This window comes from Sinohyriopsis cumingii, unplaced genomic scaffold (genome assembly GCF_028554795.1).
Source record: "Sinohyriopsis cumingii isolate HCF-2022 unplaced genomic scaffold, ASM2855479v2 utg002226l, whole genome shotgun sequence".
Taxonomy (NCBI): domain Eukaryota; kingdom Metazoa; phylum Mollusca; class Bivalvia; order Unionida; family Unionidae; genus Sinohyriopsis; species Sinohyriopsis cumingii.
The window spans coordinates 250,727-266,210 of record NW_028316162.1 but is presented as its reverse complement, the minus strand read 5'-3'; the positions used below and the strand labels follow the sequence as shown (position 1 = coordinate 266,210).

The 15,484-nt window shown below is 37.1% G+C and overlaps 1 protein-coding gene across 1 annotated transcript in view; it reads right to left on the bottom strand.

Moving 5' to 3' along the window:
* The window catches only part of LOC149770911 (E3 ubiquitin-protein ligase rnf213-alpha-like), a 512,819-nt gene that overhangs the window by 256,722 nt on the left and 240,613 nt on the right, over positions 1-15,484 (bottom strand). The window contains exons 33-34 of the mRNA XM_089948996.1: positions 10,356-10,463; positions 9,455-9,540 (exon numbers count right to left, since the gene is read on the bottom strand). Of these exons, the coding sequence (XP_089805122.1) occupies positions 9,455-9,540; positions 10,356-10,463 (194 nt within the window). The remainder of the gene's footprint in view (positions 1-9,454; positions 9,541-10,355; positions 10,464-15,484) is intronic.

Here is a 15,484-nt window from a genome sequence, read left to right as displayed (position 1 = left end):
GATGTTACAGTAATGGCACTAATGCAGCATGCACTAGTAATAAATGTTGTCTAAATTTGATTAAATATATGTGTATTACAACAGACAAATTAGAAAACAAATAACCATGACACAGACATTAGTATTCCATCACATTTTTCTTCTTGCATTTCTTGATCAAAATAAAACATGCCCCGATATGAGAGAGAGAGGTGTCAAGATGATTGTGATCCACATTATTCAGTTACCTGATGACTGTGATCATGCTCATGTACAGGGCAATACTATATTCCATTATCAATTAATTCCTCTGAATAAACAATTCCTTCTAGTTTTAATTATGATATCCATTGTTGCGAGAACCATGTGGCTTAGCAGTGTTATTTATCATCATCATCATCATCAGTCCCATAGTCTGGTAGACCGTTTGGGCACCACACAAGACCGAACAACCAGCTTCCTCCATTCCTCTAAATTTTCCATCTTTCTCAGTGAGTCGCTCAATGTTAAGCCTGTCCACTCTTGAATGTTATCTTCCCACCTCTTTCTTTGCCTGCCTCTCTTTCTTCTTCCTTGTACAGTGCCTTGCATTATTGTCCTGTGTGTATGTGTGTGTAATTTGGATTTTTAACGTAGCTTTAACAATTTTTCAGTTATACTGGTACGATGTCTTCAGTGTGGCAGTTTATAGTCATGTCTAGCACTGAGGCTTCATGCCACAGATAAGTGGCATCATGTCCCAGCCAGTCACATTATCCTGGCACTAGGCCCATTGTCCTGGCAAGTCCTGATGATCGTGAGACATGCCCATACCATAACAGTTTACATTTTCCACTGTCATCAGGAGGTCATCATGAGGCCCAATGGCTTGTCTTATCCTTTGCCGTATTTCTTCATTGGTGACATGGTCTTTGTATGTGACGCCGAGGATCTTTTGGAAACATCTCATCTCTGTGGCCTGTATCCTCTTCACTAAGTCAGCTGTTATGGTCTATGATTTGCAGGTGTAGAGAAATATGGAGATCACCAGTGAGTGCATCAGTCTGACCTTTGAAGTGAGTGCAATGTTCTTGTCGTTCCAGATGGGCTTCAGTTTTGTCAGTGCTGCTGTTGTCTGTGCAATCCTGGAGAGCACTTCAGGCTTCGATCCTTCATCTGTTACAGCTGCCCCCAAATACTTGAAGAAGTGGACTGTTTCTAGCTTTGTACATTGGACCCTGATGTCAATGCTGATGCCCTTGGTGTTGTTGGTCATCATTTTGGTCTTCTCTGCACTGATTTCCATGCCATAGACTGCAGAGGTTTTGTTGAGGCTCTCTACTAAGCTAGCTAATTCTTTCTTATTTAATGCTAGTCCGTCAATTTCGTCGGCAAAACGTAAGTTGGTGATTGTTTTGCCTCTGATGCTGACTGTCCCTTCATGCTTTTCAAGCGCATCTGCCATGATTCTCTCCAGAAAGATGTTGAATAGTGTGAGAGAGAGCAGACAGCTTTGTCTGACTCTGACTGTCATTCTGAACCAGTCCCCTATGCTGCTGTTGAAGTATACTGCACTGGTGGCCTTGTCATAAATGTGCTCTATTACTGTGATGAAGTTGGCATTGATGTTGCACAGTCTCATGGCCGCCCACAAGGCTGCATGCTCTACCCTGTCAAATGCCTTCTTGAAATCCATGAACACATGGTAGAGACCTTGCTGGTGTTGGAGGTACTTCTCACACAGTATCCTGAGGTTGAAGATCTGTTCTGTTGTGCTACGCCCTGCTCTGAACCCTGCCTGCTCCTTGGCAATGAAGTTTTAGCCTGTGGCTTTAGTCCGTTCAGCAGTATCCTTAACATGACTTTGCTTGGATGGCTTATGAGACTGATTGTACTGCGGTTTTGACACTGTTGCAAGTTGCCTTTCTTGGGGAGGGTGATGATCAGTGATCGGGTCCACAATGATGGCCATACTCCTGTTTGCCAGATCTTGTTGCAGATGTTTTTGAGGGTGCTAATCATTGCTTCTCCCCCAGCTTGGATCAGTTCTGCTGGGATGTTGTGGCCAATGGGCAAGTCATCCAGACTTGCACAGGATGGTAGATGCTCCTGCCCTCCACATGTCTTCCAGCTATGGATAAATAGTGTGATGTTAACATGGCATCACTGGGTGGAAGAACTGAGACAAAGTCAACGGCCAAGTGGAAAGGCTGCCAAACAGCTCAACAGTTATATGTTCATGACCAAGGCGAGCCATCAAGTTGGAGGAAATTGGCTGAGGTCAGGCCTGGAGAGGGTTGGGCTTCACCAGGCAGCAGCTGCCTTAGACACACCACATGAAAAATGACAACCATTACCCATCCCATACCAGCTTTGTCATCGCCTGGTTCAACAAGGGCTGCACCTTCCGCTGTGCACCAGGACGGAGGTGGAAAATATGCAACTGGTGCTCAGAGCAGAAAGATTTGTGTCAGGAACAACTTCATCATTGGCACCTGGAATGTGAGAACACTGAGAGCAACAGGAAAGCTGGAGGAGTTTATATATGAAATGAACAGATACCGCTGGAACATCCTAGGACTCTTGAGATACGATGGAAGAACATTGGAGAAACAACTACTTTGGAAGGTCACAAACTGTACTTCAGTAGCAGAGAAGACAAACATGTGGAGGGAGTTGGGTTCCTTGTACATAAGGACAGCGTGAGTACTGTCATGGGATGTCGGCCAGTCTCCAGCCGGCTCGTCACCATCCGCCTCAGGGCAACTCCATTCAACATCGCCATAATACAGGCATATGCCCCAAATACAGACTATGATGACGCGGATGTGGATGACTTCTATGACCAGGTACAAGAAGTTGTGGATAAAACACTGAAGAAAGACATTCTGGTTGTGCAAGGTGATTGGAATGCCAAGACAGGCGAGGACGCTTGCATGAACTGGAAAGGAACATGTGGGCACTGCTGCAATGCACAAATGCATGAGAGAGGTCCGAGGCTCCTGGAATTTGCTAGCTACAATGACCTTATGCTGGAAAACACCTTCAGCCAACATAAAGTATCCAGAAGATGGACATGGCACAGCGCAAGTGGAGACCATCACAGGCAGATCGACCACATCATGGTGAAGAGGCGCGTACAGTCAAGTGTAAACATCGCCAAAACTAGAAACTTTCCTGGAGCGGGCATAGGAAGTGACCATGATCTGGTGATGATGACTTTCAGGCTACATCTAAAGAAGGCTAAGAAAGAGAGCCACACAAAAATAAAATTTGATCTCGAGAAATTGAAGGATCCTGAAGTAGCAAAAGCCTTCCGGGCAATGATTGGTGGGAAATTTGCACCACTCACTATCCTCGATGCTGACATGAACACATTGATCACCACCTTCAATAAAGCAATGACCAAAACAGCCAGCAAGAGCCTTGGTAGACATCACCCAGTCAAGACACCTGTGTCACAGCTGAGGTCCTGAACCTGTGTGACTCGAGGAGGGAGCTCAAGAAGAAAAAGAACGATATACAAGGGACAGAGCAGTACAAGGCAGTCAACTGGGAAGTCAAGAACAGCATGAAAAAAGCAAAAGAGAATTGGATAGATGAACAGTCCAAAGACAATGAGGGAAACTTGAAAAGGAACAACAGCAGGAAAGCATACCAACTGGGTCCAAGTTCTAACAAGTACAAAACAACGGCAGGTTACCTACTTACAGGACAAAGCTGGAAACTGCCTCACAGAGGAAAAATATATTCTGTAAAGATGGAGAGAGTACTGTACAGAACTTTATAACTACGAAGCCACAATAGATCCAGAAGCACTGAATGTACCTCCAGCAACTAACAACAACAACCACCTTATCCTACATGAAGAAGTAGAAGCTGCAGTGAAAGTGTCATTAAATGTGCTACAGTTTTGCAGTTTTGGTCAGAAAATTCCAGCTGACACCTTTTTGAGGGCAAGATTTGGCAGACCAGATCAAATTAGTGTTGCTACCAATAGCAAAATGAGGCTACCCATAGGGTATTGTAAACGCTTTCATTTATTCAAAAGAATTCTGGAAACCTGTTCAAAACAACTGAGTTTAGGTTATCCAAGATGGCTACCCAAGTGGATTAATTTGAAACTGAATGACATCTACCATATCTGAACTTCAGATGATACCAACTCAAACACGCTATGCAAGTTTCTTTCAAAAGTTTATGGATATGTGCTAGTCATATATAAGGATTTCATATTATACTTTCTATCACTGTTATGAACAAGCAAAAAATATCAGAACCATGGAAACATATTTAAATACCAGCCTTGTAGGTTCCTTACTCAACACACTCAGCTCAACCTTTTCTGCATCATTCTCTGGTTTTGGTATGTCTAATATACCTGAAGATCAGAGCCACACAGATAATCCCATGCAGGAAAGTCATGTGCAGGTGATAATTTTGACTTATCCAATATGGCTGACATTTATCCAGAATTCCTAAGGGTCAAACATAATACATACAGTGTCACTGTACATATACATCCACAAAAGTTTGAGTTTGTAAAACAGATATTGGATTCAGAACCTTGCATGACTTCATGCAGTTCAAGTGTTCAGAATGGTGCTATCTACAGAACACAAGAGAAAAACACTGAGAGCTACATTGCATAAAACAGCATGTGTCCTACATATAGTGGGGTTGAACTGTTTCACATGGTTAGATCATATAATCTGTAAATGTAGACAGGATGAGAATAAGCAAGTAACCTCATGTGAAACAGCAATTCAGACAGACTCCCAAATAGCAACAATGTCAGATGCTCAGACACAGACAATCCCAATACCAGTCTAAAGAAAATGTACAATGACCATACAAGTAACAACTGATACCCAAAGTAATCCTGCATTGCAAACAACAGTACCCACTGAGAAGTCATGTGTCACACCTGCAACAGCAATGAGTGTACACCCATGGCCCTCAGTTCTGACAAGTCTGTTGCCTGCACCAGCAACTGCATTTCCCAGTGCTCAGAAAAATGTGTCAACATCAGCTCGAGTAGTTCACACAACTGAAACACCAATTTCAGCACCCCTTCCTCTGAGAGATGTGTCTGAAATACAATCCAGAGTCCAACACATGAAATCACAAGCCAGAAAAGATAGAACTCTAATAATTGGCTCCTCAATATTGAAAACTATAATGCCAAGGAGACTTTTTAAAACAGATGTACAGACTCTAAGAGGTGCAAAAATCTACAACATCATGGACAAAATAATGAATACTGACCTAACCAAACACAACCAAATTATTATTTTAGTAGGTGGTTTACTGTATGTTGCTAGGTACTGCAGCCCAGATACAGGGAAAATAATGATATCAGTCCTACCTCCTTGTGTGGACACCAGGGTGAAAGAAATCAACGATCTAATAATTGACCTATGTGAAGACTTCAACCTACTGTACATTCCACAATAGACATCTTTCTTTCTTCTGAACCAGGATGTTGACCTAAGCCTCTACCACAGAGACAAAATTCATTTAATTAGAAAAGGAACCTCTCATCTAGTGAGAAATATTAACATTTATTCCCCCATTTTCAGGCACTATAATGAAGAGTACTGTGGAGAAACTGGGCATGTGACACATGTATGCCATCATGGAAAACAGGCAGAGTGCTTCAGATGCCATAAGTTTGGACACAAACAAAGACTCTGTCAATTAATGTATTATACATACTAGGAAGCTGGCAAAGAGGAGAATGCCAGTGCTTCATTTATAACAAATCTAAATGTACCTAGTGAGACTCTTGACTCTAACTATTCAATGGACACTATTGTAAATGCAAAGGTTAATGGATTTTCTGGGTCTGTATGTGACTTTGAAGATGCTAATATATATGAACATTTAAATATGGAAATAGGATGTCAGAATGATAAAAGTAGTATGGAGACAATCTCAGTGAGTACCCCATTGCATGATGAGATACATATAATTGATATGAAACCAAATACAAAAAGGTTTTAACATAGGTCACTAGGTACCATGTACCAGGTATAGTGGTAAAAATAGACAGGATTAAGTTAATGTTGGCTTCCAAGAACAATAACATACATGTTTTAGGACTCACTTAAACCAAATTTAATGCTAACCACAATGATAATCTATTTCACTGTCAAGGCTACAATAAACCATTATGCAGGGACAGAGAGACAGCAGGGGGAGGTCTTGTATGCATTAGGGAAGATGTAAATGCAGAAAGGCGACTTGACCTGGAGTCACATGAAATTGAGAGTATCTGGGTGAAAATTTCTCAAAATAATGCAAAATCATTCCTAGTTGGTTTCATTTATAGGCCACCTTCCGCCAAAGCAATTTGGAATGATAACTTTTTGAAACAAATGGAAAATGTTCTAGCACAGGAGAAAGGAACATATGTACTTGGAGATATAAATAAGGACCTTCTCAATACTCAAAGAAGGAACAACTGGATGGAATTTATTGAATCATTAGGCCTAGACCAGCTGGTAAATGAGCCTACAAGGGTAACAGAAATATCAAGCACTTTTATTGATGACATTTATACCAACCTACCAGACAATGTGGCTTGAGTTAATGTACTGAATGTTGGTCTTAGTGACCACTATCCTACATTTTTGACAAGAACAGATAAATGCAAGAAAAATAAGAAAAATACACACAAAACTATCACTTATAGCTCGTTCAAAAATTTTAATGAAGAACAATTTCTCGATGACCTATATAAAGTTTCATGGAATATAATCCAAAATTTGGATGACATAGATGAAGCTCTGAGGGTGTTGACTTACTTATTTATGGATGTAGTCTCCAAGCATGCACCACTGAAATTACATCGAGTAAAGAATGAAATCCATCCTAATTGGCTTACTACTGAAATCCTAGATGCTATGAAAACATGAGACCAATTCAAGGCTATGGAAAACCATGCACAGCATAAAGTATGGAGAAATAAAATTACAAGTATGATTAAAATGCTAAAAAAAACTTATATTCAATCATTGCTTGAACACAAAAAGGGCAACACAAACTACATTTGGAAAGTTTTCAATGAACTCATTGGAGGAACACACAAAGATCAGACAAATAAAATTCACTCACTTCTGGTAAATGACACCATAGTCATGAATGACACTGACATTGCAAATGTTTTCAATGATTTTTTCACCAACATTACCACAAAGTTAACAGAACAAGTGATAGAAAACAACTTTAATGAACTGAGAATGTTCTGCAGCAGTAAAATCCCTAACAAGGAATATTTCTTTATCCCACAAGTATAAAAAAACTTTGTTAAAAAATGTCTCAGTGAACATGATACCAAGAAAGCTACAGGACTTGATCAGATTGGTCCATGACTCATTAAATCTTCTGCCTCTGCTATTTCAGATAGCATAACATTCATAATCAATTTAAGTATTGCAACCTCATCTGTCCCCAAAATATAGAAAACTGCAAAAGTAATTCCTATTCACAAATCTGGTTCTAATTATGATGCTGACAACTACCACCAATCTCAATACTACCAAACTTGTCAAAATTGATTGAAAAACACGTCCATGACTCGTTCATGTCATATTTAACCAAACACTTGCTGTTACACCCTAATCAATCAGGCTTTAGACAGAAACATTCATGTGAGACTGCTTTGATCTCCCTAACTGATAAATGGCTTCAAGCACTTGATCAATGTAGAATAATAGGATCTGTATTTGTAGATTTCAGGAAAGCTTTTGACATGGTGGATCATGAAATCCTTTTGAAGAAACTGAAAATCTACCAGTGTGAGATGGTTTACTTAATACTTAAGTGAGAGAACACATATTTATATAATGTTCTGTCTGAACCAGGAACAATTAGATATGGAGTACCACAAGGCTCAATTCTAGGTCCATTACTATTTATATTATTTATTAATGACCTACCACTTTTACAAAGGGACTCAATATCATCTACAAAACAGTATAAAATTTCCAAACCAAATAAGGAACTATTCAAAAGAAGTTTCCAATACTCTGGAACTTTGCTCTGGAATAGTATTCCTGAGTTAAGATTAGAAATGCCCACTCTATTTCCTTCTTCCAACCCAATATATCCAATGGCTTCAGAGATGCAGCTAAAATAAATAAATTCCTTTGTATGAGGGCCTCAGGGTAGATTAGTTCTTCAGCTAATTGTGTTACCCTCTTTAAATAAAGTCATTATTAAACACCATACCATGTAATGACAGGAAAAGACAGGTGCTTACTCGTGCAAGTTTCCCAACCAGTGATACCTTTTGTTCTTACCAACAGATGTGTTGTTGTTGTTGTGGGGTTTAACGCCATTTTTCAGCACAAGATAGGCTATACATGGCGGCCCCGACAGATGTGTCAGAGCAATTCAAAGTAACAACCAGCATGAGCAAAGATAAATGTGGCCTAACTGCAGCAAGTGCACTTATTAATAAAGGGTAATCTTGTTTGCTGGGAATGGAGAGGCTGTTGTACATACAAAGAAAATAACACAGCATGCTAAAGGGTCATTCTTGGGATTTAACCTAAACAGTCTCACTAATCCAGCAACTGTTCTAAGGTAATCTGAATGTTGCTTGTATAGTGCTTGTGTGTTAACATGATAACACTAGTGAATTCAACAGAATTATCACTCAAAATGTTTCTGCTTCAAAACAATCTCTTAAATGTAGACTATCAATGAAGTCCTGGAAAGTTTCACATAATCCGATAGAAATTCGATATTCAAATCCTTGAATAATAATCACATAATTTCAAAGTACTGACTGTTTAAATCACTGAATATTCACTCTGCCAATCCAATGAACATATTAACAATGATTCACAAATTCTCTCTCAAGACTCTTACAAATGCTTTGCGTAACTGAAGAACAAACATAATGCAAGTATCTTCCTTATATAGTCTTCTTTTGCATTTAAAATAAACATCTATGACTCAGAACAATATCAAACATTTAACTCTTACTATTTCAATATAATTCAAACAGTCATAAATAAATAAAAAGCAGTCCAATCCCAACCTTCAAATCTCATTTAACCAATCAAATGCTAGAATGTTTATGTCAGGTCAATCATACTTTGATTTCCCATAATTAGGCACATGTCCTGCAATCAATACTCATGTGTCATCTTGTCCTACATTTAGTTGTTTATTTCACCTTAGAGAAACTGTGAATGAGACTTTACTACATACTATCCTCAATAAAATTTTGAGAGAGCATGTCCCAACAAGCATATAAATTAAGTGTCATCGAAACTGGCCAAGTAGTTTTGTGTGAAGATGAAAATAGTAAATGTGGATGGATAAATGTATGCATGAATGACAAATGCACAGTAGAACAAGGGCCATGCCATAAGCTCACAACAACCCTTCTTAAGGAAAAAAAAAATAAAATTCTCCACTGCTATGAATTATGTATTTAAATTTTTAAATATATAAGTAAAATGAATCTGAAAAATGGTACCTGAAGTTCTTGTGCACTCTGCACTTGACTCTATGAGTTCCCAGTCCAAGATCCACGTATCTCTCTCCTCCAAAATAGACATAGTACTGAAAAAGCAATATTAAATACACTGAACAAAGATGAATAAAACCACAGTCTGAGATGATGTACCGATACAAAAATAAAAACCAATGACATAATTATAATCGTTCAGTGTCAAAGACCAACTCATACTTATCTAAAAGTTTGACAAGAATATTTATAAAATACCCATCATCAAAATGCAGTTTGTTTTTCAAGTTGCAGGAATGCAAATAATATTGGACCATTTTTTCATCTTACAACTAATAGATGAGAAGTGGATTTGTAATTACCTGTTTTAATACATTCTACATATTGCCTAAGCTAACACCTAGATGTCAAGCAAATTCAGTGAATCTTTGGCCCCTGTCTACTGTGGCTAAATCTCCAACAGCATACAAATTATTAAACCTGGCAGTGTCCTTTGTGACAGACTTGCAGAATTACTCTGCAGACATGGAAAGTAATGAAGTTCAAGTGCGACAGGAAACTTAAAATATGGATCTATGACCTAAATAAGTCTCACAATGAGGCATACTGCACAATCTATTAATGATGTTATACATCAATACAATTTCATCCCTTAATCCCAACAGCTTTAATGTTGTCAAGTGTGAAGAAATGGTCTGAAGTTTTTTAATAATATGTAAAGCAATTTTTGTGAAAGGACAATAAAATAAATGCACATAAAAATCTGAGAAACTATTTTCTTAAATAAATGTTCTCCAATTCACATTTTGTAAATTTTTGTACATTTTGTCAAAACTGTTGCATTTATATCATGGAAATGGTGTATTTGTTTTCTGTAATGTTTGACATTGTAATTTAATTATCAACTCACCTGGTTGAGAGCATCATAGAGACTTTCATACAAATTTTCCAGGTTCAGTAGTACCACTGTGTTACCTGTCTCCATACACACCTTGATGCGGTTAATGTTCCTACACACCTGTAATTACAATAAATATATCCACACAAACATCTAGAATGTATGTAAATCATAAATCTTCATATTTGTAAAAATGGCAGCCATATTTGAAGGCAGACTGGCATCATTTGCATAAATTTAAAAATGCTTCTGTCAAATTTGGAAAATTCTGTTCAGTGGAATCTGATGTGAATTTGTTTAAAAGCTTGTTCTGTGTTTTGTGGCATATGATTATAATATAGATCCTGAAACAGGTGATTACCTTAAATGAAACAAAAATGGAATGCAGAATGAATGCAAATTAATGAACCCAGCACAAATGCAAAATGGTGCACAATTGAAAATGGAATGAAACATGAGTGCATTTTATAAAAGGATTTGAAAATCATTTGCTTTCAAGCTGCCAGTATATGTTTACAGTCCTAAACCCTTTCACATGATAATCCAGGATCAGATCCTTTACATCTAAATGTCAGTTTTTCACCTCTTACAAGCTGAGATATCGTTCTTGTCAAGAATGTTGTTGTTGTTGTGGGGTTTAACGCCATTTTTCAGCACGATAGGCTATACATGGCGGCCAGTATTAATGGTGGAGGAAGAACCCGGAAAACCCCGGAAAGAACCACCGACCCACGAGAAGCTACTGGCAGGCTTTCTCACATGCCCACATTGGCTGAATCTTAGACTCGAACCGCCGCAGACAGAGGTGAGATGGCAGTGATCCGTAACGAAGAGCGCTTTAGACCACTCGGCCACTCGGGGCCCCCGTGTTCTTGTCAAGAAACTATCACTAATGATGTGATGATATCATACACTAGGGTTGTATCTATGCAACTATTATTTTAAATAAAATGAAATGAGAATAAAATTTATTTTTATGGACAGATGATCTACAACTAAATCTTTATGTTGTAGTGCATTTGCGGTTAGAATTCATCATAAATTCAATGTTGTCTTGTGCATTCTACACATCTGCTGTTTTATTACAGCCCACCTAAGACAAGGTACAGAAACAATAGTTCTTTACCTTGAATTATCTCAAAAATAGAAGGAAACTCAATGAAACCAATACATGCAAAATAAGAATACATTTCTGAGCCAAAATGAACAATAATAATAATAATAAAGACTTTATTTAAAGAAGGTAACTCACTTACAGAACTAATCTACCTTGAGGCCTTCTATCTGTTATGTACAATATATACCGTATATACAACATGATGTGAAGAGTCTGGCTTGACACTAAATAATTAAGTGATTTTAAAAATCAAAGTATCAAGCCTGGAACATATGCACAGGCATCTGTGAACACATAAACATATATAAAATATTAAATATCATCCTGCACTGACAAATTCAACTGTGAAAATAATGCAAAATTATAGAAAAGCAGGCAGTACTAGAACTGTTCAACTGTCTAAAGATTTCATTCATTTGAGAGACACTGATTATGAAGAGAATAAATGCTAGGAGCCTGCCTTATGTCACTGGGTATATTGTTCCATACCAGTGGACCAGTATATTGAAAACTTTTTTTAAACAATTCCTTTATTGGCCTTGGTATAATGTAATTTTTACTTCTTATGGACCTTAAATTTGGAGTACCATCAGCATCTCTTTGGTGAAAGATATTGCTTAGATAGACAGGAATGGCTTTTCTGGATACTTTTTACATCAATTTGGCCTTTCTAAGAAATATTCTTTCATGTATTGTTAAAATCTTTATATTATTCATTGTGTCCTGGAAATTGTCTATACACTGATCTAGAATTAAATGGCAAGCCCTCTTCTGGAGTCTTAAAAGTGTTGTTATGTTTGAATTAGAGGTATTACCCCAAATTACATTATAATAGTCCAGATATGGCTGAATATAACTTTTATAAAAGATGACCCTATACTGAAGAGGAATGTGTGTTTTGATTTTCCTCGGTAGCCAAAGATAAGAATTAACCTTTTTTGAAACATGTTTAATGTGAATAGACCAAGTAAGATTGTTATCTATGAATACACCAAGAATTTTATCATGAGAGGTCATATTAAGGCTCACATTGTCAAACAGAACCTTGAGTATGTTGCTATCTAGCCTTCCTCATTTTTGTTGCATTGCAACAAGTAGGTCTTTTATTTTTTTCTGTATTTATGATCATACTGTTTTCCTTGCACCATACTTGAAGTCTGTTGAGAGCATCTTGTAAGTTATTTTCAAGTACTGTTTTGATTTTACCCATCTCAGACAGTGTAGTATCATCTGCATAGAGGTCAGTGGAAAAAACTGAAGTTCCAATCTTAAGAGGTAAGTCGTTGATAAATAGAATGAATAACAGGTCCAAGGATAGAGCTTTGTGGTACTCCACAATTAATATTTTTACTTTCAGAAAGTTGACCATTTAAAGATACTTTTTGCACTCTATTGGTTAAGTAAGAATCAAACCAGTTTAAGGAGTTTTCAATGCATTGATATTTAGTTTTTCAAGCAAAATTTCATGGTCTACAGATCAAAAACTTTATGAAAATCAACCATAACAGTGCCTACCATTTCTCCTTGATCTAATGCTTTCAGCCTTTTGTCAATCAAAGATACAAGTGCAGTTTCACAGGAGTGATTCTGTCGAAAGCCAGACTGATTATCATGAATAAGATCATAAGTGTTCAAATAGTTGCGAAAAGAATCATGTACATGTTTCTCAAATCTTTTATTTCTGCTTTTTGTAATGGTGTAACCTTGGCAGTTTTCCGTGTTTGTGGAAATTTATTAGACCTAATACTTTCATTGCAAATGAAAGCCATACTCTCTACAATTGCAGGTGCAGCTACCTTTAGTAGCCTTGGTCCAATCATATCAAGTCCTGTACTTTACAATCATCCATTTTTTAAACATATTTCAACACAAATTCTGGACTCATTTCAGGAATTTCAAACTTTATATTGCTTGGTAGTTTTTTTTAGCACAAAAATGTTTGAGTTCCAGATGATCAGATGAAGTTCTGGGTTCTTTTAAGTTTTTCAGCAATTTGAATGAAAAAGTCATTAAAAATATTTCAGGTGACAGTTGGATTATTGCTATAAATGCCCTCATGATTGAGGGATAAAATTTCAGTTTTACTCTTACATTTCCCTGCACCAAACTCTGCAAACACTTTCCAGATAGCTTTCGGATTATTTTGGTTTCATCCAGCACTTTTTTGTAGTGCGATTGTTTGGCTTGACATATCATTTTAATAACTTTATTCCTCCAAACTCTATATTCAGCTTGATTTCCTACTGACTTCAGATGGTCTCTTTGCTTTATTGCTTCTATAATTTCTGGGGAGATCCAGCATGGCTGGTGGTCTTTCTTTATCCTGTGTTTTTTTAAGGGGCATGTTTGTTCACTATACTGATGAACAAATCTGTCCAAGTACCTAAAACATCATCAATAGCTAAAAAGATTTTGACTGTATTCCATGGAATCTGTTTCAGATCTTGTAGGAATTTAATAGTATCAAAGTTTTGAAAAGATCTATAAGTAATGAATTTATGGATATTTTTATTATTTGCCATTGACTTTACATGCTAGAAAAATTGCAAAGTGGTCACTTATACCAATCGTTGGAACCATTACTTCCAAAACATTTTCTTTTGTATTGGTATAAATAGGATCTATAAGTGTTTTAGAGGTAGATGTTACTCTGGTGGGTTCATTTACAAGTCACTCCATACCTATCGAAGTAATAAAATCCATCCAATTCACTTTTATTTTATCATTGAGAAGGTTTCTATTTATATCACCAAGAATGTAAGATTCTTTCTCTTCATTTGAAATTTTATCTGCTTGAAGTTCAAAATATTCACACCAATCAGTATGTAATGATGGGGGTCTGTACACAAAACCTACTATGTAGGGCATAGCTTTTTCTGGAGTGATCTGTAGCCAAATGGATTCTATTTCCTGTATTTCTAGGTCTTCCCGTCTTTTAGAAATAGTACCAGTTCTAACATACACAAGGAGCCCACCACTGCCTGCTTCGCTATCTCTTCGATAAAGTTTGTCATAGCCACTGATATACAAGAAATTTTCACCTGGATTTTCTGTCAACATTGTTTCCAAGAGTCCAAATAAATGGATATTATTATTTGGAGAGGTTAGCAGTAACTTCACTTGATCAATCTTTCCACGAAAACCCTGAGTATTTAAATGACCTATGTGCAAACCCTTACTAAAAACTCCTAAATTCCTGAGAGTAACATCAATGCTATTAGAGGCACTCAAGGAGACATTAAAAGTATTAAAACTACGTTCATAATGATCATCGTTACAACTGTCATTACTGTATAAAAAATTAGTTTTTCTACAACTGTATTTTCTACTGTTATAATCATTGTATAAATCTGAACTTTCAGTCATATTTGAACATGTACAAGTAGCTGGTAGGTTTCCACATTCAGAACATCCATCAGCAAGGGGATCAAATCTGTTTTGACCAGGATGCATGGTGTATATGACAGTCCTTGACAGACAGATTGGTCCTCCCACTGAATAGAGCCTTCCTGTGCAGTTGAGATGGCCTCATTGCCCTTTTCCTATTCCATAAATCTACCCCTACAGAAATTTCTCATGGATTCCATATGGAATACTTCAGGAATCCATATGGAAGAGATATGGACTGAAAAACTTTTTATGGAATTTATTGCATATCAGTTCCATAAGTACTTCACAGCAAGTGAAAATTCCATATGGAATAAAGTTGCAACTTTAATCCATAAGCACTTTTTCCATATGGAAAGCAGACTCATGTATTATAGCATCATGGAAAATACTCTGAAGAATTAATAACCAACTATCTGATTCAAATAGAAATATTGGCGGGAGTTAGAGTACATGTATTTGTCAGTGTAGCTGATGTGGAAGGATGAATATATACTCATATAAATTTTAAGAAACACATGCATGTGTTTTCTTTAATTTATTTCCACACATGTTTAAAAACGGACAATGACCAAAAAAGTAGAGAAAATGTAAACATGATCAGAAAATTAATATCTGGAAGTACAAACAAAGATGA